The 26,922-nt window shown below is 43.5% G+C and overlaps 1 protein-coding gene across 1 annotated transcript in view; it reads right to left on the bottom strand.

Annotated features, from left to right (window-relative positions):
• Nucleotides 1-11,072, bottom strand: part of LOC140729913 (adenylate cyclase type 8-like) — a 177,415-nt gene extending 166,343 nt beyond the window's left edge. Inside the window, exon 1 of the mRNA XM_073050085.1 lies at nucleotides 10,251-11,072. Coding sequence (XP_072906186.1) covers nucleotides 10,251-11,072 — 822 coding nt within the window. The remainder of the gene's footprint in view (nucleotides 1-10,250) is intronic.
• Nucleotides 11,073-26,922: the final 15,850 nt, after the last annotated feature.

Raw genomic sequence — 26,922 nt, forward strand, 5'->3', positions numbered from 1 at the left:
TACCAGCAGTATCTCCTTTAAAATTTTCTTTAAAGAAAAAAGTAATATGGTTTTCCAAAAACTTCAGAAATTTTTTATCAGATAACAATGATAAGTTAAAACGTCAACTTCTATTTGGTACAGAGTAAACAAGTAATCTTAAAGCCAGAAGCACTGGTGCGTGATCAGACAAAGCAATCTCCTTATAATTACAGGATCGAACCAGTGGAAGCAAGATTCTATCTATAAAAAAGTAGTCAATCCAAGAGTACATATGATGAACCTGAGAGAAATATGAATATTCCTTTTCTTGGGGGTGTAAAAAACACCACACGTCGAGAATACCACATTGAAATAGAAAAGATTTAAAAAGTAGGACTGATTTATTAGTGACAGGGGCGATCTAATATAGGGTCAAGCCAAAAATTAAAATCTCCACCCATCACTAAGGAATACTGATTCAGATCAGGCAGAAAAGAGAAAAGACATTCAAAGAACAAGGAGTCTCTGTATTTGGAGCGTATACATTCGCAAATACGATTAGTTTATTCTCAAGACTACCCGAAACAATAACAAAGCGCCCATTTGTATCAGAAATTACATTATGTTGAATAAAAGATACATTCTGATCAAACAGGATAGAGACACCTCTCGATCTAGATTGAGAGGGTGAGTGAAAATGTATACCCTTCCATCCTTTGAAAAAGCGTGAAATATCATCTTTACTAATATAGGTTTCTTGGAGAAAAATTATACGAGGTTTAAGTTTCCTGATATAAGAGAAAATCTTATTTCGTTTAACAGGGTTATTTAGACCTTTCACATTTTTAATAAAAGAATCCATCAAGTATCCTTTAGTAATGTATAAAAGGTAATCACAGACATGTAGATAGCGAATAAAAAAAACAGTAAAAACCTCCAATCAGCTTTATGGAAGAACCCATTTCCCCCCTCCCTCCCCCCAAGAGAAAAATCAGCCAAGGGAGGCTGAAGACTAATTCTAACGTTCCCAACCCAAAACTCCGGTAGCTCCAAAAAATATATATGTATAGCTGTGCTGAATACACGATTGTAAATATATGTACACAAAAACAAAATATCAAAGTAAATAAGTTCACTATTTATGAGAAAAAACCATGGGAAAATATAAGTATTAGTCTCGGTAAAAAGTAAAGACAGATAAGGAAAATCAATAAGTAAAACAACATATACTCGCAGGTGCAAAAAAAAGAGAAGTAAAGAAACAAATAGAAAATAATTAGAAAAGGAAGCGGTTTAGATAACTTCCTACATGGCTAATTTAAAGCATTCAAGGGAGAAAAAAAACAAAATGACAAAATGTAAAATATTGAAAAAAACCAAAAACCAGCAATAGAATATTGTATACTACTGAAAAACAGTAAAAGACCGAAAAGTGTATAAATAATCAAAAGATAGGAAAAGTCAAATGAATTTAAAGTAAAGCAAAACACCCTATTCCTCAGTAATTACATGTATACACTACATAATTACTTTCAGTCAAATTACTAAAAGGAAGGTAAAAATAAAAATAACACTAAGAGAATATAACGTTTTGTTTAAAAAGAGCTGGGAGAAAGTAACATTAGAGGACCCATATAAAGGCGGAAAACAACAAAAGAGAAAATGGATGCAGTCTGCCTGCATATTTTGCATAGTTTGAAAGATAACAAGGCACCAGTTACTTAATCAAACAAATGATTAAAACTTCGTAAAACCAAGAAACCTTGTTATCAACAAAGCGCCAATTACTTGATTGAACACCTGAAATTAAAACATTTAGCATAAAGCAACTGAAGGTTGAATTTAAGCATGGAGACTATGTAAAAATTTCTTAGCTTCTTCAGGCTTCGTAAACCAAGAAACCTTATTGTCAGAAGTAGTAACCTTGAGTTTACACGGATCTCTGAGAGAAAGGCGACAGCCAAGCTTAAAAAGATCAGACATGACCTCTTTAAAAGCCTATCTAGCTCTTAAAACTTCCGGTGGATAATCTTGAACGATCCGAAACTGTTGACCACAAAATTGTAATATGTGTTTCTTCCTTGATTCACGAAGGATCTGTTCTTTAATCTGATAGTCATAAAAGCGAATGATAATAGAGCGAGGTTTGGCAGGATCCCAATTAGGCGAGGTAACTCGGTGGACACACAGCTCAGCATTCAATACCATCAAAACGAATAATTCAATACCTCAAAACTAATCAATAAGCTCCAAGACCGTGGCCTCAAAACCTTCTTTGGATTGGCAACAGCAGCTCCTCCACGATCTCCATCAACATAGGTGCACAAGAGGGCTACGTGCATAGTCCCCTGCTCTACTCACTTTACATTTATGACGGAGTGGCTAAACACACTTCCATATCATATTCAAGTTTGCTGATTGTGGGCCGAATCAAAGATGGTGATGAATCAGCATCCAGGAGGGAGATTAAAAATTTAGTTGAGTGGTGTCATAATAACAACCTCTCACTCGATGTCAGCAAGATCAAGGCGCTGACTGTAGACTTCGGGAGAGGGAAACCTAAAAGGTCCATGAGCTACTCCTCAACAGAGGATTACAGGTGGAGAGGGTTCACAACTTTATGTTCATAGGTGTTACTATTTCAGAGGATTTGTCCTGGACCCAGTGTGTAAGTGCAGTTGTAAAGAGAACACAGCAGCACCTCTAGAGATTCAGCAAGAGATCTAAAAACTATGACGAACTTCTAGAGTGTGTATTGACTGGCTGCATCACGGTCTGATATCGAAACACCAATGCCTTTGAATGGAAAGTACTACAAAAGGTAGTGGATTTGGCCCAGTATGTCATGGGTAAAGCCTTCCCAACCACTGAGCATATCAACATGAAACACTATTGGAAGAAAGCAGCATCCATCATCTGAGATCCTCACCACCCAGGCCATGCTTTTTTCTTGCTGCTGCCATCAGGTAGAAGATACAAGTGCCTCAGGACTTGCAACACTGGGATCAAGAACAGTTACTACCCCTCAACCATCAGTCTCTTGAACTAAAGGGGACAGCTACACCGACTGTGATGTTCCCACAGCCAATAATCTCATTTTAAGGACTTTATCTCATTTTCTCATGCTCCCATTATTTATTGCTATTTATTTCTATTTGTGTTTGTTGTACAAAAATAGAAAACCTACAGCACAATAAAGGCACTTTGGCCCACAAAGTTGTGTCGAACATGTCCCTACCTTAGAAATTACTAGGCTTACCCATAGCCCTCTATTTTTCTAAGCTCCATGTACCTATCCAAAAGTCTCTTAAAAGACCCTATTGTATCCATCTCCACCACTGTTGCCGGCAGCCCATTCCACGCATTCACCACTCTCTGCGTAAAATACTTAACCCTGACATCTCCTCTGTACCTGCTCCCCAGCACCTTAAACTTGTGTCCTCTTGTGGCAACCATTTCACCCTGGGAAAAAGCCTCTGACTATCCACATGATCAATGCCTCTCATCATCTTATACACCTCTATCAGTTCACCTCTCATCCTCTGTTGCTCCAAGGAGAAAAGGCCAAGTTCACTCAACCTGTTTTCATAAGGCATGCTCCCCAATCCAGGCAACATCCTTGTAAATCTTCTCTGCATCCTTTCTATGGTTTCCACATCCTTCCTGTAGTGAGGCAAACAGAACTGAGCACAGTACTCCAAGTGGGGTCTGACCAGGGTCCTATATTGTCATGGTCCAGTCTGTGAAGTCCATATTCTGGTTCACGGTCCAGTCCATTGTTCCTTATTCTGGGTTTTCTGGTTTTCCCTTGCTCTGTTGAGTGCTCTAATAGAGGCACCTGATTCTCATTTTGGGCTGGCCACATAAATAGCTCCTGGGTTCAGCTTCATTTTTACTGGACTGCTCCCTTTCCCTCCTCCTGAAGCCTTTGCCTGGGGCCTTGTCTGTATTGCTGTCAAGTTCTACTGCTAGAGTGAGAGTGGAGCCTTACTGTGTCTAGATAAGGAACTATCTCTGTGTCCATGCCTTTGTTAGGTAGGTCTGGCTGTTTGCTGCTACCTTGTGTGGGAGCTGTCTCTGTGTATGAGTCCTGGTCCTATGTCCTATTCCTAAGGAGGGGTCCTGGCTCTGTGTTCTCTCTCTCTCTCCCTCTCTCCAAGATCAAGTCAAGGTTCTTGCCCAGACCATGTGCCATATAACCATATAACCACATAACAATCACAGCACGGAAACAGGCCATTCCGGCCCTCCTAGTCCGTGCCGAACTCTTAATCTCACCTAGTCCCACCTACCCGCACTCAGCCCATAACCCTCCACTCCTTTCCTGTCCATATACCTATCCAATTTTACCTTAAATGACACAACTGAACTGGCCTCTACTACTTCTACAGGAAGCTCATTCCACACAGCTATCACTCTCTGAGTAAAGAAATACCCCCTCGTGTTTCCCTTAAACTTTTGCCCCCTAACTCTCAAATCATGTCCTCTCGTTTGAATCTCCCCTACTCTCAATGGAAACAGCCTATTCACGTCAACTCTATCTATCCCTCTCAACATTTTAAATACCTCGATCAAATCCCCCCTCAACCTTCTACGCTCCAATGAATAGAGACCTAACTTGTTCAACCTTTCTCTGTAACTTAAGTGCTGAAACCCAGGTAACATCCTAGTAAATCGTCTCTGCACTCTCTCTAATTTATTGATATCTTTCCTATAATTCGGTGACCAGAACTGTACACAATATTCCAAATTTGGCCTTACCAATGCCTTGTACAATTTTAACATTACATCCCAACTTCTGTACTCAATGCTCTGATTTATAAAGGCCAGCGTTCCAAAAGCCTTCTTCACCACCCTATCTACATGAGACTCCACCTTCAGGGAACTATGCACTCTTATTCCTAGATCTCTCTGTTCCACTGCATTCCTCAATGCCCTACCATTTACCCTGTATGTTCTATTTGGATTATTTCTGCCAAAATGTAGAACCTCACACTTCTCAGCATTAAACTCCATCTGCCAACGTTCAGCCCATTCTTCTAACCAGCATAAATCTCCCTGCAAGCTTTGAAAACCCACCTCATTATCCACAACACCTCCTACCTTAGTATCATCAGCATACTTACTAATCCAATTTACCACCCCATCATCCAGATCATTTATGTATATTACAAACAACATTGGGCCCAAAACAGATCCCTGAGGCACCTCGCTAGTCACCGGCCTCCATCCCGATAAACAATTATCCACCCCTACTCTCTGGCATCTCCCATCTAGCCACTGTTGAATCCATTTTATTACTCCAGCATTAATACCTAACGACTGAACCTTCTTAACTAACCTTCCATGTGGAACTTTGTCAAAGGAACTGTGCCTTGTCCTGTGCAGCAGTTCCACACCTAATCTGGCAGCCAAGTCATGTCCTTACCTAATTCCGGGGTCCGAGCCCAAGTCAAGACCCAGGTTCTGGGTCCTTGTCCAGTCTCTGGCTCAGAGTCCAAGCCCAGGCTCCGACTTCCCAGCTCCTTGTCCTGGTTCCACTTTCCTAGCAAAGTCTGTGTTTCTGTCCTAGCTCCTAGTCTGTGTTCTGTCCCGTCCCAAACTCTAGTCCAGTCCAGTTCCTAGTACTTAAGTGTCTGTGTCTTGCATTTGGGTCTGCCTTCAGCGCCCCCACCCCCCTTAAGACATATATAGCTGCAACATTACCTCTTGGCTCCAAAATTCAATTCCATGATTGATGAAAGCCAATACCTTCTTAACCACAGAGTTAACCTGCACAGCTGCTTTGAGGGTCCTATGGACTCAGACCCCAAGATCCCTCTGATCTTCCACACTGCCAAGAGTCTTGCCATGAACACTATATTCTGACATCATATTTGACCTACCAAAATGAACCACCTCGCACTTATCTGGGTTGAACTCCATCTGCCCCTACTAAGTCCAGTTGTGCATCCTATTAATGTCCTGCTGTAAACTCTGACAGCCCTCCGCACTATCCACAACACCCTCAACCTTTGTGTCATCAGGAAACTTACTAACCCATCCCTGCACTTCTTCATCCAGGTCATTTATAAAAATCACGAAGAGTAAGGGTCCCAGAACAGATCCCTGAGGCACACCACTGGTCACCGACCTCCATGCAGAATATGAACCATCTATAACCACTCTTTGCCTTCTGTAGGCAAGCCAGTTCTGGATCCACAAAGCAATGTCTCCTTGGATCCCATGCCTCCTTACTCTCTCAATAAGCCTTGCTTGGGTTACCTTAGCAAATGCCTTGCTGAAATCCATAAACACTACATCTACTGCTCTTCCTTCATCAATGTACTTAGTCAGAACCTCAAAAATTCAATCAGATTCGTAAAGCACGACCTGCCGTTGACAAAGCCATGCCGACTATTCCTAATCATAATTATGCCTCTCCAAAGGCTCACAAATCCTGCCTCTCAGGATCTTCTCTATCAACTTATAGACTGAAGTAAGACTCACTGGTCTATAATTTCCTGGGCTATCTCTACTCTGTTTCTTGAATAAGGGAACAACATCCGCAACCCTCCAATCCTCCAGAACCTCTCCCATCCCCATTAATGATGCAAAGATCATCGCCAGAGGCTCAGTAATCTCTTCCTTCACCTCCCACAATAGCCTGGGGTACACCTCATCTGGTCCCGGTGACTTATCCAACTTGATGTTTTCCAAATGCTCCAGCACATCCTCTTTCTTAATATCTACATGCTCAAGCTTTTCAGTCTGCTGCAAGTCATCACAATCACCAAGATCCTTTTCCATAGTGAATACTGAAGTAATGTATTCATTAAGTACCTCTGCTATTTCCTCCAGTTCCATACACATTTTCCACTATCACACTTGATTGGTACTATTGTTTCACATCTTATCCTCTTGCTCTTCACATACTTGTAGAATGCCTTGGGGTTTTCTTTAATCCTGCCCACCAAGGCCATCTCATGGCCCCTTCTGGCTCTTCTAATTTCCTCCTTAAGCTCCTTCCTGTTAGCCTTATAATCTTCTAGATCACTAACATTACATAGCTCTCTGAACCTATCGTAAGCTGTTCTTTTCTTCTTGACTAGATTTACTACAGCCTTTGGACACAACTGTTCCTGTACCCTGCCATAACTTCCCTGTCTCATTGGAACGTACCTATGGAGAACTCCACACAAATATCCCCTGTCTGGACATTTGCCACATTTCTTCCATACCTTTCCCTGAGAACATCTTTTCCAATTTAAGAACCATAGAACATTACAGCACAGAAACAGGCCTTTTGGCCCTTCGTGGCTGTGCCAAACCATTTTTCTGCCTAGTCCCACTGACCTGCACCTGGCCCATATCCCTCCATACACCTCTCACCCATGTGCCTGTCCAAGTTTTCCTTAAATGCTAAAAGTGAGCCCACATTTACCACTTCATCTGGCAGCTCATTCAGACAGACAGATATACTTCATTGATCCCGACAGAAATTGGGTTTTGTTACAGTCGCACCAACCAAGAATAGTGTAGAAATACAGCAATATAAAACCATACTCCCACCATTCTCTGCATGAACAAGCCTCCCCAATGATCCCTTTAAACTTTTCCCCCTTCACCCTTAACCCATGTCCTCTGGTTTTTTCCTCCCCTAGCCTCAGTGGAAAAAGCCTGCTTGCATTCACTCTATCTATACCCATCATAATTTTATATACCTCTATCAAATCTCCCCTCATTCTTCTACGCTCCAGGGAATAAAGTCCTAACCTATTCAACTTTTCTCTGTAACACAGTTTCTCAAGTCCCGGCAACATCTTTGTAAACCTTCTCTGCACTCTTTCAACCTTATTAATATCCTTCCTGTAATTTGGTGACCAAAACTGCACACAATACTCCAAATTTGGCCTCTTTTACGACCTCACCATAACATTCCAACTCTTATACTCAATACTTTGATTTATAAAGGCCAATGTACCAAAAGCTCTCTTTACGAACCTATCTACCTGTGACGCCACTTTTAGGCAATTTTGTATTTGTATTCCCAGATCCCTCTGTTCTACTGCACTCCTCAGTGCCCTACCATTTACCTTGTATGTTCTACCTTGGTTTTTCCTTCCAAAGTGCAATACCTCACACTCGTCTGTATTAAACTTCATCTGCCATTTTTCAGCCCATTTTTCCAGCTGGTCCAAATCCCTCTGCAAGCTTTGAGAACCTTCCTCACTGTCCATTACACCTCCAATCTTTGTATCATCTGCAAATTTGCTGATCCAATTTACCACATTATCATCCAGATCATTGATATAGATGACAAATAACAATGGACCCAGCACTGATCCCTGTGGCACACCACTAGTCACAGGTCTCCACTCAGAGTAGCAACCCTCCATTATCACTCTCTGGCTTCTTCCATTGAACCAATGTCTAATCCAATTTACTACCTCTCCATGTATACCTAGCGACTGAATCTTCCTAAATAACCTCCCATGCGGGACCTTGTCAAAGGCCTTACTGAAATCCATGTAGACAACATCCACTGCCTTCCCTTCATCCACTTTCCTAGTAACTTCCTCGAAAAACTCTAATAGATTTGTTAAACATGACCTACCACGCACAAAGCCGTGTTGACTCTCCCTAATAAGTCCCTGTCTATCTAAATACTTGTAGATCCTATCTCTTAGTACTCCTTCCAATAAGTTACCATCTACCGACGTCAAATTTACCGACCTATAATTTCCCGGATTACTTTTAGAGCCTTTTTAAAACAACGGAACAACATGAGCTGTCCTCCAATCCTCCGGCACCTTACCCATAGATACCGACATTTTAAATATATCTGCCAGTGCCCCTGCAATTTCAACACTAGTCTCCTTCAAGGTCCGAGGGAATACCCTGTCAGGTCCTGGGGATTTATCTACTCTGATTTGTCTCAAGATAGCATGCACCTTCTCCTCTTCAATCTGTATAGGTTCCATGACCGCACTACTCGTTTGCCTTATTTCCATTCACTTCACGCCAGTTTCCTTAGTAAATACAGGTGCAAAAAACCCATATAAGATCTCCCCCATTTCTTTTGGTTCCATACATAGCTGACCACTCTGATCTTCAAGAGGACCAATTTTATCCCTTACTATCCTTTTGCTCTTAAGCTTCCAAGTTCCTGTCTGATAGCCTCATAATCCCCTTTACTTCAATAGAACACTTTTCTAATTTGTCTGTTCCTATCTCTCTTCAATACTATTGTAAAGGAGATAGAATTATGAAAACTATCTCCAACATGCTCTCCCACTGAGAGATCTGACACCTGACCGGGTGCATTTCCCAATACCAAATCAAGTACAGTCTCTCCTCTTGTAGGGTTATCTACATATTGTGTCAAGAACTTAACATACTGTGTCTTCTGCACACTGGTTGGTCTTTCATTGATCCTGTTCTAATTACTATTCAAAAAATTTGCTGAGTATGCCCACCATAAAATTTATCTCAGGGTTGAATATGGTGACATTTATGTACTTTGATAACAAATTTACTTTGAACGTTTGAGTCTACACACACTTTAACAAGGCTCTTGACAAGGTCCCACATACGAGGCTGGTCAAGAATATTTAGTTACTTGGCATTCAGGGTGAGGTAGTAAATTGGATTCCATATTGGCTTTGTGGGAGAAGCCAATGAGTGGTAGTAAATGGTTGCCTCTGTGACTGAAGGCCTATTATCAGTGAACTGTTGATGTGCCACAGGGATCAGTGCTGAATCCTTTGTTGTTTACCATTTATCAATGATCTGGATGATAATGTGGTAAACTGGGCCAGCAAATATGTGGATAACAAGACTGAGGACTTAATAGAAAACAAGGAATGCTATCAAAGCTTGCATAATCTGGGCCAGCTGGAAAATGTGCTGAAAGATGGAGGATGGAATTTAATTTAATTTAACAAGTATGAATTATTGCAGTTTTATGGTTGGACTTTTGGTACATTGGCCTTTATAAGTCAGTATTGAGCACAGAAGTTGGGATGTTATGCTGAAGTTGTATAAGATCTTGCTGAGGCCAATTTGGAGCACTGGGTGCCTTTCTCGCATACAGTCAATGAACAAGCCGCCAAAGACAGTGGTGGATACAGGTTTGATTGCAACATTTAAGAGGTTTAATTAAGTACATGGATAGGAAGGGCATGGATGGATATTGTCCAGGGGCAGATGGTGGAACAAGGATAAAGATCGGGATTGTATGGATTGGGTGGGCCAAATGGGTCATTTTCTGTGCTATGAGACACAAAAGCAAAAGCGCCGTCAGGTACCTGGTGAATGAAAATTACACCTTGTGAGTAGCGGAATCCCTCGACGAGTAGGTGGCCGACTGATGAGAGGGTACCAGCTAGGATACTCCAGAGCAGCGGCAGAGGCAGCATGGTATAGGTGCCGAACACAATGTAGAGAATGTACCACGTCTCGTTGGTCTCCAAGCCCACCCCCACCACCAGGAGAATCTGTAGAGTCTGGTAGAACCAGGTGGCGAGGCCAATGTATTGCAGGTAGTTGTGCGAGATGGCATCCTTGCCGGCCTGGACCATTAAACACAGCATTGCTGAAAAGAGGATGATGAGGCCCGTTAGCCCACTCTTCAGGGGTTCGATCAGCTGGGGCAATAGGAAATAATACACCATCAGAATGGTGAGCTTGGTCAAGCAGTCTATCAAGTTCATCACCACGACAGAATTCCGCCGCTGGCGAGCGAAGTACCTTTGGTACAGTTTCTCCAGCTCCTTAGATCTGAAGGAGTGGTTTAAGGTGGGGAACAGTAGCCCCCGGTAACTGTAACCCGTCGACACGAAGAACTGGGTCACGATGTTGTCTGCAGACTCATCCTGGTCGATGTAAGGATAGACGGAGCCTGCCTTGGTGGAGATATTAGACAGGATCTGCTGGTTAATTTTGTAAACGTATTCTTTCTTGAAGGAGAATTTGTACTTTGGGAAGCTGGCGGCATTGGACAGTGATTCATTCCTCTTGCCGAAGAACCTGGTAATGTTTTGCCACTGAGATTCTTGTTGAGATTCAGCCTGGTCTTGAATCGGCCGCATGGGGCCCTTGAACTCGGAACTCTCGTGTAATGTTTCCATTACGTTGTGGTGGAGGGTCCAACTCCCCGAGGCTAACCACCAGCCTTTTCGCCTTCAGCCACGCGGCAATGGGGGAGCGCCATTCCTCTCGGTCCGCTCCCAGCAACCACCCACCTCAAAGTGTCGCTAGACACCAGCAGCCAGTTCCAAATCCAACCATTCGACTTCGCTCATTACAAAGGCGAATGGGTCCACGAGTCTCGACCTCCGCCCGATCTCCTACCCCGCTCTCTCTCTCTGCTCAAGGACAATTGTGACTCCTTCCCGCTACTGTCCCGTCACAATGGGGTGAGCACGCCCATATCGTTGGCTTTCGCCTGATACGCAACAGTAGCGTTGCGCGGGCAGTCTGCAAAGAACGCGGAACTCATACCGGAGGCGCACTATGTGGGTGAAGAACCAGCGAAATCAATTACAGTAGCTGAATGCAGCGGTACTCCAGCACCCTTCACGCAAACCCAACCAAACAACTGCAGCCGCAAGTAAAGCAGAGCGTGGATAACAGTCTGAGATCGGATACATCAGAGAATCGCTTCCGTTTTATAATCCTGCTCGAGCTCTCAGGTCTTGTTCCGCAGGTCTCTTAAATTTAAACCATCTCTCTCAAACTCCAGCTCAACCTATTTATTTAACCTTGCTTTGAACTAACAGTTTGTCTTTTAGTTCCATGTTTATTTTTATTATTTTATTTTCATGTTTACACTTTATCCCATTGTAAAAAACTTCCATTGCTGAAGCTTTAGGAAAGCATCGAGTTGGGTAAGTCTTCTGGATGGGACCAGATGAGATGTACCCCCAGGCTACTGTGGGAGGCGAGGAAGGAGATTGCTGAGCCTCTGGCAATGATCTATGCATCTTCAGTGAGGACAGGGGAGCTTCAGGAGGATTGGAGGGTTGCAGATGTTCCCTGATTCAAGAAAGGGAGCAGAGATAGTCCGGGAAATTATAGACCAGTGAGTATTACTTCAATGGTTGGTAAATTGATAGAGAAGATGCTGAGAGCCAGGATATAGGAACATTTGGAGAGGCATATTATGATTAGAAATAGTCAGCATGGCTTTGTCAAAGGCAGGTCATGCCTTACGAGCCTGATTGAATTATTTGAGGACGTGATTAAACACATTGATGAAGGTAGAGCAGTAGATGTAGTTTATATGCATTTTAGCAAGGCTTATTGAGAAAATAAAGAGACATGGGATCCAAGGGGACCTTGCTTTGTCGATCCAGAACTGGCTTTCCAACAGAAGGCAAAGAGTGGTTGTAAACGGGTCATATTCTGCATGGAGGTCGGTGACCAGTGGTGTGCCTCAGGGATCTGTTCTGGGACCCTTACTCTTCGTGACTTTTATAAATGACCTTGATGAGGAAGTGGTTAGTAAATTTTCTGATGACACAAAGGTTTTGGGTGTTGTGGATAGTGTGTGCAGGGCTGTCAGAGGTTACAGCAGGACATTAATAGGATGCAAAATTGGGCTGAGAAGTGGCAGATGGAGTTCAACCCAGATAAATGTGAGGTGGTTCATTTTGGTCGGTCAAATATGATGGCAGAATATAGTATTAATGGTAAGACCCCTGGCAGTGTGCAGGATCAGAGGGATCTTGGGGTCCGAGTACAATAGACAATAGACAGTAGGTGCAGGAGTAGGCCATTCAGCCCTTCTAGCTAGCACCGCCATTCACTGTGATCATGGCTGATCATACACAATCAGTACCCCGTTCCTGCCCTCTCCCCATATCCCTTGACCCTGCTATCTATGAGCTCTATCTAATTCTCTATTGAAAGCATCCAGAGACTTGGCCTCCGCTGCCTTCTGGGGCAGAGCATTCCACATATCCACCACTCTCTGGGTGAAAAAGTTTTTCCGCATCTCTGTTCTAAATGGCCTACCCCTTATTCTTAAACTGTGGCCTCTAGTTCTGGACTCACCCATCAGCTGGAACATGCTTCCTGCCTCCAGTGTGTCCAATCCCTTAATAATCTTATATGTTTCAATCAGATCCCCTCTCATCCTTCTAAATTCCAGTGTATACAAGCCCAGTCGCTCCAATATTTCAACATATGACAGTCCCACCGTTCCGGGAATTAACCTTGTGAACCTACGCTGCACTCCCTCAATAGTAAGAATGTCCTTCCTCAAATTTGGAGACCAAAACTGCACACAATTCTCCAGGTGGGGTCTCACCTGGGCCCTGTACAGCTGCAGAAGGACCTCTTTATTCCTATACTCAATTCCTCTTGTTATAAAGGCCAGCATGCCATTAACTTTCTTCACTGCCTGCTGTACCTGCATGCTTGCTTTCAATGACTGATCTACAAGAACACCTAGATCTCGTCGTACTTCCCCTTTTCCTAACTTGACTCCATTTAGATAGTAATCTGCCTTCCTGTTCTTGCCACCAAAGTAGACAACCTCACATTTATCCACATTAAACTGCATCTGCCATACATTTGCCCACTCACCCAACCTGTACAAGTCACCCTGCATTCTCATGCCATCCTCCTGACATTTCACACTGCCACCCAGCTTTGTGTCATCAGCAAATTTGCTAATGTTACTTTTAATCCCTTCATCTAAATCATTAATGTATATTGTAAACAGCTGCGGTCCCAGCACTGAACCTTGCGGTACCCCACTGGTCACAGCCTGCCATTCCAAAAGGGGCCCGTTAATCGCTACTCTTTGTTTCCTGTCAGCCAGCCAATTTTCAATCCATGTCAGTACTCTGCCCCCAATACCATGTGCCCTAATTTTGCCCACTAATCTCCTATGTGGGACTTTATCAAAAGCTTTCTGGAAGTCCAGGTACACTACATCCACTGGCTCTCCCTTGTCCATTTTCATAGTTACATCCTCAAAAAACTCCAGAAGATTAGTCAAGCATGATTTTCCCTTCATAAATCCATGCTGACTCGGACTGATCCTTCTATCGCTATCCAAATGTGTTGTAATTTCCTCTTTTATCATTGACTCCAGCATCTTTCCCACTACTGACGTCAGGCTAACCGGTCTATAATTCCCTGTTTTCTCTCTCCCTCCTTTCTTGAAAAGTGGGACAACATTAGCCACCCTCCAATCCGCAGGAACTGATCCTGAATCTATAGAACATTGGAAAATTATTACCAATGCATCCACTATTTCTAGAGCCACCTCCTTAAGTACCTGGGATGCAGACCATCAGGTCCCAGGTACTTATCGGCCTTCAGACCCAACAGTCTATCCAACACCATTTCTTGCCTAATATAAATTTCATTCAGTTCATCCTTTACCCTAGTTCCTTTGGCCACTATTACATCTGGGAGATTGTTTGTGTCTTCGCTAGTGAAGACAGATCCAAAGTACCTGTTCAACTCATCTGTCATTTCCTTGTTCCCCATAATAAATTCACCCGTTTCTGACTTCAGTGGCCCAATTTTGGTCTTAACTATTTTTTTGCTTTTCACATACCTAAACAAGCTTTTACTATCCTCCTTTATATTCTTGGCTAGTTTACCTTCGTACCTCATTTTTTCTCCGCGTATTGCCTTTTTTGTTATTTTCTGTTGCTCTTTAAAAGCTTCCCAATCCTCCGGGTTCCCACTCATCTTTGCTATGTTATACTTCTCTTTTATTTTTATACTGTCCTTTATTTCCCTCGTCAGTCACGGCCACCCTTTACTCCCCTTAGGATCTTTCTTCCTCTTTGGAATGAACCAATCCTGCACCTTCTGCATTATTCCCAGAAATACCTGCCATTGTTGTTCCACTGCCTTCCCTGCTAGGGTATTGTTCCATTGAACTTTGGCCAGCTCCTCCCTTATAGCTCCATAGTTCCCTTTGTTCAACTGTAATACTGACACATCCGATTTTCCCTTCTCCTTCTCAAATTGTAGGTTAAAACATATCATATTATGGTCACTACCTCCTAATGGCTCCTTTACCTCGAGGTCCCTGATCAAATCCGGTTCATTGCACAACAATAAATCTAGAATTGCCTTCTCCCTGGTAGGCTCTGGTACAAGCTGTTCTAAGAATCCATCTTGGAGGCACTCCACAAACTCCCTTTCTTGGGGTCCAGTACCATTCTGATTCTCCCAGTTTACCTTCATGTTGAAATCCCCCATGACAACTGTATTATTACCTTTGCGACATGCTAATCTTAACTCTTCATTCAACTTACACCCTACATCCAGACTGCTGTTTGGGGGCCTGTAGATAACTCCCATTAGGGTCTTTCTACCCTTAGAATTTCTCAGTTCTATCCATACTGACTCTACATCCCCTGATTCTATGTCCCCCCTCGCAAGGGACTGAATATCATTCCTCACCAACAGAGCCACCCCACCCACTCTGCCAGTCAGTCTGGACACTCAAAGCAGCTGCGCAGGTTGACTCTGTGGTTAAGAAGACGTATGGTGCATTGGCCTTCATCAATCGTGGGATTGAGTATAAGAGCTGAGAGTGAATGTTGCAGCTATATAGGACCCTGGTCAGACCCCACTTGAGTACTGTGCTGAGTTCCAGTCACCTCACTATAGAAAGGATGTGGAAACTATAGAAAAGGTGCAGAGGAGATTTACAAGGATGTTGCCTGGATTGGGGAGCATTTCTTATGAGAAAAGGCTGAGTGCAGGCACAATATCAGAGGAAGAACAATATACACATTCAAAGAACTGCTCACAGTTTTATTTCTCATTGAGTCAATGACACAGGCTCAATTCCAGCTGCTGTCTGTAAAGACTTTGTATCTTCTCTCTGTGAATGCATGGGGTTCCTTCTGGTGCTCCAGTTTCCTCCCACATTCCAAACAGACGGTGAAGTTTAGTAACACACACAAAATGCTGGTAGAACACGGCAGGCCAGGCAGCATCTATAGGAAGAAGTAATGTCGACATTTCGGGCTGAGACCCTTCGTCAGGACTAACTGAAATAAAAGATAGTAAGAGATTTGAAAGTAGGAGGGGGAGGGGGAAATCCAAAATGATAGGAGAAGACAGGAGGGGGTGGGGTGAAGCCAAGAGCTGGAAAGGTGATTGGCCAAATATCATGGGACAGGAGCTAAGGAGAAAAAAACGGGGGAGGGGAGCACCAGAGGGAGATGGAGAACAGGCAAAGAGTGATGGGTAGAGAGAGTGAGAGAGGTAAAAAAGGGGGGTAAATAACTAAATCAGGGATGGGGTAAGAAGGGGAGGAGGGGCATTAATGGAAGTTGGAGAAGTCAATGTTCATGCCATCAGGTTGGAGGCTACCCAAATGGTATACGAGGTGTTGTTCCTCCAACCTGAGTGTGGCTTCATCTTGAAAGTGAAGTTTAGTAAGTTCTGGACATGCTACGTTGATGCCTGATGTATGGAAACACTTGCAGACTGCCACCAAAACATCATCAGATTTGGCTGTGATGTAAGCAACAGATTTCATGGTACTTTTCAATGCACTTGCAGCAAATAAAGCTAATCTTTAAATCACGAACAAGAAAAAATATGCAGGTGCTGGAAATCCAAGAAACACACTCAAAATGCTGGAGGATCTCAGCAGGCCAAGCAGCTTTTATGGAAAAGAGAATTTCAAAGTTTCCAGTTGAGACCCTTCATCAGGACTAGAGGGAAAAACATGAGGAGTCGATGTACTCTTTTTCCATAGATGCTGAGTTCCTCCAGTATTTTGTGTGTGTATCCTGAGGCTGAGCCCCATTGTCCGAGACTCCCCCACCATGGGAAACATCTTTTGCACATCTACTCTGTCCAAGCCTTTCAACATTCAAAAGGTTTCTATGAGATCCCCTCCATCCTCCTAAATTCCAGCGCATACAGACCCAGAGCCATCAAACATTCCTCGTATGATAACCTTTTCGTTACCAGAATAATCCTTGTGAACCATCTCTAAACCCTCTCCAATGCCAGCACATATTTTCTCAAGGAGTCCCAAACTGTTCACAATACTCAAGGTGAGGTCTCACCAGTGCCTTATAAAGCCTCAGCATCACATCCCTGCTCTTATATTCTAGATTACTTGAAATGAATGCTAACACTGTATTTGCATTCCTCACCACCGACTCAACCTTCAAGTTAACCTTTAGGGTGTGAGAGTTACTCAAGAGTGTGGATGAACAAAGGGACCTTGGGGTTTAAATCCATACATCCCTCAAGGTCGCTGCACAGGTTGATAGGGTAGTTAAGAAGGCCTATGGGATGCTAGGCTTCATTAACAGGGGGATTGAGTTCAAGAGTAGAGAGGTCATGTTGCAACTCTACAAATCTCTGGCACGACTGCACTTAGAGTATTGTTTTCAATTCTGGTCACCTCATTATAGGAAGGATGTGGAAACTATGGAGAGGGTGCAAAGGAGATTTACCAGAATGTTGCCTGGTTTGGAGAACAAGTGATATGAAGAAAGGTTAGCAGAGCTGGGACTTTTCTCTTTGGAGCATAGAAGAATGAGGGGGACTTGATAGAGGTCTACAAGATTATGAGAGGCATAGATAGGATGGATAGTCAGTACCTGTTTCCCAGGATACCAATAGCAAACACCAGAGGGCATATGTGCAAAATTAAGGGAGGGAAGTTTAGGGGAGACATCAGGGGTAAGTTTTTTACACAGAGGGTTGTGAGTGCCTGGAATGACTTGCCAGGGATGGTGGTGGAGGCTAAAACATTAGGGGTATTTAAGAGCCTCTTGGACAGGCACATGGATGAAAGAAAAATGGAGGGTTATGGGGTAGTGTGGGTTTAGCACTTTTTTTTAAAGGATTTTATGGGTCGGCACAACATGGAGGGCTGAAGGGCCTGTACTGTGCTGTAGTGTTCTATGGTTCTATGGTTCTATGGTGTTCTGCATAAGGACTCCCAAATCTCTTTGCATCTCAGATTCATGGATTTTCTCCCCGTTTAGAAAATAGTCTGCACATTTATTTCATCTACAAAAATGTGTGACCATGCATTTTTCAACATCGTATTTCATTTGCCACTTCCTTGCCCATTCTCCAAATCTGTCTAAGTCCTTCTGCATCCTATCTGTTTCCTCAACATTACCTGTCCCTCCACCAATCTTCATATCATCTGAAAACTTGGCAACAAAGCTATCTGTTCCATCATAAAAAGAAGTGGTCCCATCACCAACCCCTACAGAACACCACTAGTCACTGGCAATAAACCAGAAAAGTATCCTTTTATTCCCACTCGCTGCCTCCCACCAATCAGCCAATGCTCTAACCATGCCAGTAACTTTCCTGTAATACAATGGGCTCTTAACTTAGTAAGCAGCCGCATGTGTGGCACCTTGTCAAATGCCTTCTGTAAGTCCAAATATACAACACCCACTACATCCCCTTTATCTACCCACCTTGCAATCTCCTCAAGAATTCCAACAGGTTCATTCAGCAAGATTTTTCCTTAAGGAAACCATGCTGACTTAGTCCTATCAAATCTTGTGTCACCAAGTACTTCATAACCTCATCCTTAACAATTGACTCTAACATCTTCCCGACTACTGAGGTCAGGCTAACTGGTATGTAATCTCCTTTCTGCTGCCTTCTTCCTTTCTTAGAGTGGATTGACATCTGCAATTTTCCAGATCTCTGGAACTATGCCAGAGTCCAATTATATTTGAAGTATCATTTCTAATGCCTCCACAATCTCCACCGTGACCTCTTTCAGAACACCCTAGGGTCCTGGTGACTTATGTACCTTTAGGTCTTTCAGCCTTTTGAGCACCTTCCCCCTGTAATAGTAACTGCACTCACTTCTCTTCCCTCACACCTTTCAACATCTGGCACACTGTTGGTGTCTTCCACAAAGAAAACAGATGCAAAATACTCTATCACTCCCATTTCCTGCACATCTGCCCTCACCCCATCCGCTGCCACCCCACTCGGGATAGGGTTCCCCTTGTCCTCACCTACCACCCCACCAGCCTCCGGGTCCAACGTATAATTCTCCGTAACTTCCGCCACCTCCAATGGGATCCCACTACCAAGCACATCTTTCCCTCCCCGTTTCTGCTTTCCGCAGAGATCGCTCCCTATGCAACTCACTTGTCCATTCGTCCCCCCCATCCCTTCCCACCGATCTCCCTTCTGGCACTTATCCTTGCAAGCGAAACAAGTGCTACACCTGCCCTTACACTTCCTCCCTCACCACCATTCAGGGCCCCAGACAGTCCTTCCAGGTGAGGCGACACTTCACCTGTGAGTCGGCTGGTGTGGTATACTGTGTCCCATGCTCCCGGTGTGGCCTTTTATATATTGGTGAGACCCGACGCGGACTGGAAGACCGTTTCGCTGAACACCTACGCTCGGTCCGCCAGAGAAAGCAGGATCTCCCAGTGGCCACACATTTTAATTCCACGTCCCATTCCCATTCTGATATGTCTATCCGTGCCCTCTTCTACTGTCAAGATGAAGCCACACTCAGGTTGGAGGACCAACACCTTATATACTGGCTGGGTAGCCTCCAACCTGATGGCAAGAACATTGATTTCTCTAACTTCCGTTAATGCCCCCCCTCCCCTTCTTACCCCATACCTGATATATTTAGTTTCCCCCCCTCTTTTTTCTCTCTCTCTCTCTGCCCATCACTCTTTGCCTGTTCTCAATCTCTCGCTGGTGCACCCCTCCCCATTTCTTTCTCCCTAGGCCTCCTGTCCCATGATCCTTTCTCTTCTCCAGCTCTGTATCCCTTTTGCCAATCACCTTTCCAGCTCTCAGCTTCACCCCACCCCCTCCGGTCTTCTCCTATCATTTTGCATTTCCCCCTCCCTCTCCTACTTTCAAATCTCTTACTACCTTTCCTTTCAGTTAGTCCTGACGAAGGGTCTCAGCCCGAAATGTTGACAGTGCTTCTTCCTATAGATGTTGCCTGGCCTGCTATGTTCCACCAGCATTTTGTGTGTGTTGCTTTAATTTCCAGCACCTGCAGATTTCCTCGTGTTTGCAAAATACTCTATTAGTTCATCTGCAATCTCCTTGTCCCCCATTGTTATTTCTCTGCCCTTATTTTCTAGTGGTCCTATATCGATTTTCACCTTTTATTTTTTAAATACTTGAAAATGCTTTTACTATCTACTTTGATATTGTTAGCTAGCTTGCTTTCATATTTCATTTTTTCCCTCCTAATGATTCCTTTAGTTGTTTTCTGTACTTTTATTAAAAGCTTCCCACTCCTCTATCTTACTGGTAATTTTTGCATTATTGTATGCCCTCTCTTTTCCATTTACATTAGCTTTGGTTTAACTTGTCAGCCGCAGACGGACTATTTTGCCATGAGTATTTTTTCACTTATGGAATACACCTTCCTCATTTTTCCCAGACACATTGCTGTTCTGCTGACATCCCTGCCAGCATCTCCTTCCAATTTACTTTGGCCAACTCCTCTCTCATACCACTGTAATTTCCCTGACTCCACTAAAATACTGCTATATCAGACTTTACTTTCTCCCTATTCATTTTCAGGTTGAACTCAATCATATTGTGATCACGTCGCTGAAGAGTATTTTAACCTTAAGCTCACTAATCACCTACAGTTAATTATATAACAGCCAATCCAATATACCGGTAGCTAATCCCCTAGATGACTCAATGACAAAACTGCTCTAAAAAGCCATCTCACAGGCATTCAGCAAACTTACTCTCTTTGGGATCCATTACCATCCTGAATTTCCCAAGCTCCCATGATTACCATACCATTGTCTTTTTGACACACTTTTTCTATTTCTTATTTCTAATCTGTGGTCCACATCCTAGCTGCTGTTTGAAGACCTGTATATAACTGGCATCAGGGTCCTTTTACCCTTGCAGTTTCTTAACTCAACCCATAAGGATTCAACATCTTCAGATCCTATCTCACATCTGTTTAATGATTTGATGCCATTTTTACCAGTAGAGCCACACCACCCCCTCTGCCTACCTTCCTACCCTCCGATAGAACATGCAACCTTGTATATTCAGCTCCCAAGTACAACCATCCTTTAGCCATGAGTCTGCGATGGCCACATCATACCCAACAATCTGTAAAAATGCAACAAGATCATCCACCTTCTTATACTCTGTGCACTGAGATATCACACTTTGAGTCCTGTATTTGCTACCCTTTTTGATTCTACATCCCTACTCACCCTGCTGGCTGCAATTTTGACCTATCCTCTGCCTGCCCTTCCTGACAGTCTGAAATCCTAATGGTCCAAGAACCCAGAATAGTGAATCAAGATGGGCGGTTCGAGTCCCCTGGAATACAATGGGTGTGCGCTTCGACAAAGAGGTGTGTGTGGGGGGGGGGGGGGTGGGAGGAGTAGTCCGATACAGAAAATAGATAAATATCCAGACAATGAAAATAAACTGAGACAGATGTCATTCCAATTGTCTAAACATTTGGGTAAAGACAACTGGCCTGCAGGAGGTTTATTTGATTTTAATTTAATACGGCAGGCGGAACAGGGAACATGGAAAGGGAAGGCAGGGAAAGAGTATAGTCGCCTGATTTGCCTATGGCAACAAGATGCAGAAATAAAAGACAGACACAAATTAAATTGTTTGACCGATAATGCTAAGCCAAGAGGGATAAACGTGCGTGATAAAAGAGGCAATCCTAGGAGCTGGCAAGAGTTGAGAACGATACGTGAGGAATGGGATAGGGGACAGAAACAGATAAAGGAGACGGGGAAAGAAATTGTATCAGAGACAAAACATACTGGTGACTAGTGGTGTCCCACAAGGATCTGTTCTGGGACCTCTACTTTTTGTGATTTTTATTAACAACCTGGATGTCGGGGGTAGAAGGGTGGGTTGGCAAGTTTGCAGATGACACAAAGGTTGGTGGTGTTGTAGATAGTGTAGAGGATTGTCGAAGATTGCAGAGAGACATTGATAGGATGCAGGAGTGGGCTGAGAACTGGTAGATGGAGTTCAACCCGGAAAAGTGTGAGGTGGTACCCTTTGGAAGGACAAACTCCAAGGCAGAGTACAAAGTAAATGGCAGGATACTTGGTAGTGTGGAGGAGCAAGGGATCTGGGGGTACATGTCCACAGTTCCCTGAAAGTTGCCTCACAGGTAGATAGGGTAGTTAAGAAAGCTTATGGGGTGTTAGCTTTCATAAGTTGAGGGATAGAGTTTAAGAGACGCGATGTAATGATGCAGCTCTATAAAACTCTAGTTAGGCCACACTTGGAGTACTGTGTCCAGTTCTGGTCGCCTCACTATAGGAAGGATGTGGAAGCATTGGAAAAGGTACAGAGGAGATTTACCAGGATGCTGCCTGGTTTAGAGAGAATGGATTATGATCAGAGATTAAGGGAGCTAGGGCTTTACTCTTTGGAGAGAAGGAGGATGAGAGGAGACATTATAGAGGTGTTTAGATATTAAGAGGAATAGACAGAGTGGACAGCCAGTGCCTCTTCCCCAGGGCACCACTGCTCAGTACAAGAGGACATGGCTTTAAGTTAAGGGGAGGGAAGTTCAAGGGGGATATTAGAGGAAGGTTTTTCACTCAGAGTGGTTGGTGTGTGGAATGCACTGCCTGAGTCAGTGGTGGAGGCAGATACACTAGTGAAGTTTAAGAGACTACTAGACAGGTATATGGAGGAATTTAAGGTGGGGGGTTATATGGGAGGCAGGGTTTGAGGGTCAGCACAACATTGTGGGCTGAAGGACCTGTAATGTGCTGTACTATTCTATGTTCTATACTGGCCATGGAAGAATAAATAAAGGGAAAAGAGAAACGGAAAATAAAAATAATTCTGGGGTACCCCAACCCCATCCAGACATACTGGCCGTTTCCCCAAACAATACTGATGATTGGGAATGGGTAAGAGGACCTAATAATCCTGCTGTACCATCCACAGCTGCGTTGGCACATGTTTTATCATGGTGGGGTTCCCCACCCCCGTATGGTTCTCACCTGGAGCCTCAGTTGCCAACTCGACAGTCACTGCATCACCACCAACCAATGTAGTTCCTCCAGAACAGGTGGGCAGTCCAATATCCGTTTCTGCTTGCACGCAGTCAGACTGGACCCCTCAACAAGGGCCATTGGTTTTACTGGGACTGATACAGACTCAGTATCAATTGCCCATGTGGACCGTTCCTAACCCACAAGCTGGAGTGGTGGGACAAACACCTACTATGCAAATCCATAAGCCCTGGACCCCTTCCGAACTCTGTGGTATACTGAATGCCACCCCTGACATACAGGTCAACCCCCTAGGGGTCTGTAATTATTTAAGAACTGTCCTGATTATTTATTCTGCTAACTTCTGAGATCTGTTCCCCTTGGCTATGGCTGCCCTTCCTCCTACTGATCAGACACGATTCACCAGTCAGCTCGGTCATGGCAACTATGACCAGTTAATTGCTACTGGACAAACTGAACTGTGGATGACTGAAAATATATTGGACTCCTTGTCCCACGTTCTTGCCCCCTCCATAGATTTAACTAAGATCTAGAGCGTGAACTCAGGAAAGGTGAGACCCCTGATGATTTCCTAGAATGCTTTAATGCGGTTTTTTCTGCATGATCAGGAGATCCGCTGTATGCAGCAGAGAACCAGTCCCACAGTACTGTGCTCTCCTACTCCATGCCCCCCACCCCCGGCAAGGTGACTGACAAGGTTAAAGTCAACAATACGAACTGCTCAGAATCCACTCAAGTTTCAGAAAGCCATTTAAAATTAGTTAGTAGTTCACAAAGTATTTCTAGGAAAGCTGTATATCAGATAAAGACGTTCATTATTATCATTGCAGCTGTATTAAAAATCTGTGGCCTTGTCAGAAAGAAGTGTCGTAGTTCAGTCTTTCAAAGCAAACCACAGAGGCCATCTAAAGAGAGAAATCTTCATTTAAATTTTAGTACATAACATTTCAGTGGGGGGCAAGAGCAATCTTCTATATTTCAATATTTGTTTTCTTTCTTTGTGAGGAAAGGTTAATTTTTGATTTTGTGCAATTTTGAACAAATATAAGGACATTACATTATACTTTTTAAAAAATCTAGTTTGTTAGTTCTCAGAAAAAAGAGTATTTGTTTTTAAAAGGTTTTGTTATCAAATGAGGCACCAATGTAGTATAGATGTTAGTAGACTAGAATGTACCAGATACAGCCCTTGACCTGTGCTAATTAACCCCTATTGTTAATACACTATGCTGACTCAGATGCTTAAATTCCTGGGCCTTGTCAATTTCCGCCACACTAGATATGAGGTCCGTCCACACAACCCCCTCCTCCATTTTTTCCCCCCGTTCTACTGTGAACCCAGCCACATTTTTTAAGAATGCCCACCTGGGCATCTAGATTCACTACCCCATCATTGTGCAACAGTAAGTCACCAGTTACAGAAGTCCAACCTGACATGACTGATGTCACCCTTGCTAACCCGGACTTAGTCTTCTATGTAGATGGGAGCTCCTTTATAGACAACCAAGGCCAGCACTGTGCAGGCTATGCTGCTGTTTCTGACTTAGAAACCATGGAGTTCACTTCCTTTCTTTCTCCTCACTCAGCACAGCAAGCTGAACTCTTTGCACTCACTAGAGCATGCATCTTTGCCTCTGAAATCAGCCAATATTTTTAGACTCTTGATATGCCTTTGGAATCACTCATGACTTTGGCCAACTTTGGAAAGCTAGGGGTTATGTCACTAATGCCCATCACTAGTAAAATTTAAATTTTACATCGACAATCTTTCGTCCGCCATCTGTCTTCCTTCACAATTGGACATTAATGCTCTGCGCACACACGCACGCCTCTGAGATTGACCGTGGAAACAACAGAGCTGACTCAGCTGTGAAACAAGCTGCCCGTACTGGAGCACTGATTGTTCCCCAAATGGTGAATCGCTAGGGAAAAACTGAATACCCCATTTCCAAATCAAAGGGAATGCCTGGAATTGAGGATGTGCGTGTTTTACAGAGGGATGCCTCTGAGAAAGAGAAAGCCACCTGGAAATCAGCTGGATGTTTTTACTCGCCGACCGAGGACCTCTGGCTTACTCCTGCCCATCAGGTCTGCAGATCTGAACCTAGACTGGGCTATATTGTAGATTTTATACATGCCAATACTCATCTTGGCAAGGAGGGAATGGTAAGGCAATGTTTGGAATCATGTTGGAGCCCGGACCTGGAGAAAGTAGCAGAGAATGTTGCTAGACGATATCTGATATGCCAAGAACATAATCCAGGAAATGGCACCCCATGCCCAAAGGGGTATACCCCTGTTGGCCAGAAAAAACTTCAGTCTGATCAAGGACAGGGGAAGCAGACAAGCCAGTTGTCTTTGCTTCCCCCCCATTTTGTGGACTCTGAACAGTTTCTTGCTCTTGGGTAATCTAATCAGAGCAACTCAATGTAGACACAGGAAGCTTCAGGTAATGATCTGCTAAACCATCTGAACCATAGAACATTACAGCACAGAAACAGGCCTTTTGGCCCTTCTTGGCTGTGCCAAACCATTTTTCTGCCTAGTCCCACTGACCTGCACCTGTACCATATCCCTCCATACACATCTCATCCATGTACCTGTTCAAGTTTTTCTTAACTGTTAAAAGTGAGCCCACATTTACCACTTCATCTGGCAACTCATTCCACATTCCCACCACTCTGTGTGAAGAAGCCCCCCCCCCAATGATCCCTTTAAGCTATTCCCCCTTCACCCTTAACATATGTCCTCTGGTTTTTTTCTCCCCTAGCCTCAGTGGAAAAAGCCTGCTTGCATTCACTCGATCTATACCCATCATAATTTTATATACCTCTATCAAATCTCCCCTCATTCTTCTACGCTCCAGGGAATAAAGTCCTAACCTATTCAACTTTTCTCTGTAACACAGTTTCTCAAGTCCCGGCAACATCTTTGTAAACCTTCTCTGCACTCTTTCAACCTTATTAATATCCTTCCTGTAATTTGGTGACCAAAACTGCACACAATACTCCAAATTTGGCCTCTTTTACAACCTCACCATAACATTCCAACTCTTATACTCAATACTTTGATTTATAAAGGCCAATGTACCAAAAGCTCTCTTTACGAACCTATCTACCTGTGACGCCACTTTTAGGCAATTTTGTATTTGTATTCCCAGATCCCTCTGTTCTACTGCACTCCTCAGTGCTCTACCATTTACCTTGTATGTTCTACCTTGGTTTTTCCTTCCAAAGTGCAATACCTCACACTTGTCTGTATTAAACTCCATCTGCCATTTTTCAGCCCTTTTTTCCAGCTGGTCCAAATCCCTCTGCAAGCTTTGAAAACATTCCTCACTGTCCACACCTCCAATCTTTGTATCAATCACAAATTTGCTGATCCACTTTACCACATTATCATCCCGATCATTGATATAGATGACAAATAACAATGGACCCAGCACTGATCCCTGTGGCACACCACTAGTCACAGGCCTCCACTCAGAGAAGCAGTCCTCCACTACCACTCTCTGGCTTCTCCCATTGAGCCAATGTCTAATCCAATTTACTACCTCACCATGTATACCTAGTGACTGAATCTTCCTAACTAACCTCCCATGTGGGACCTTGTCAAAGGCCTTACTGAAGTCCATGTAGACAACATCCACTACCTTCCCTTCATCCATTTTTTTTAGATTATGAGGACACTCAGTCCTTGTTTATTGTCATTTAGAAATGCATGCATGCATTAAGAAATGATACAATGTTCCTCCAGAGTGATATCACAAAATTAAAAAAGGACAAACCAAGACTCACACTGACAAAACCACATAATTATAGCATATAGTTACAGCAGTGCAAAGCAATACCGTAATTCGATAAACGCAGACCATGGATGCGGTTTTTAAAAAGTCTCAAAGTCCTGATCAACTCCAATAATCCCAACGATATCAGGCAGCAAAAAGGAAAAACTCTCCCAGCCATAAACTTCC

The sequence above is a fragment of the Hemitrygon akajei genome, chromosome 7 (genome assembly GCF_048418815.1).
Source record: "Hemitrygon akajei chromosome 7, sHemAka1.3, whole genome shotgun sequence".
In the NCBI taxonomy this organism is placed as follows: domain Eukaryota; kingdom Metazoa; phylum Chordata; class Chondrichthyes; order Myliobatiformes; family Dasyatidae; genus Hemitrygon; species Hemitrygon akajei.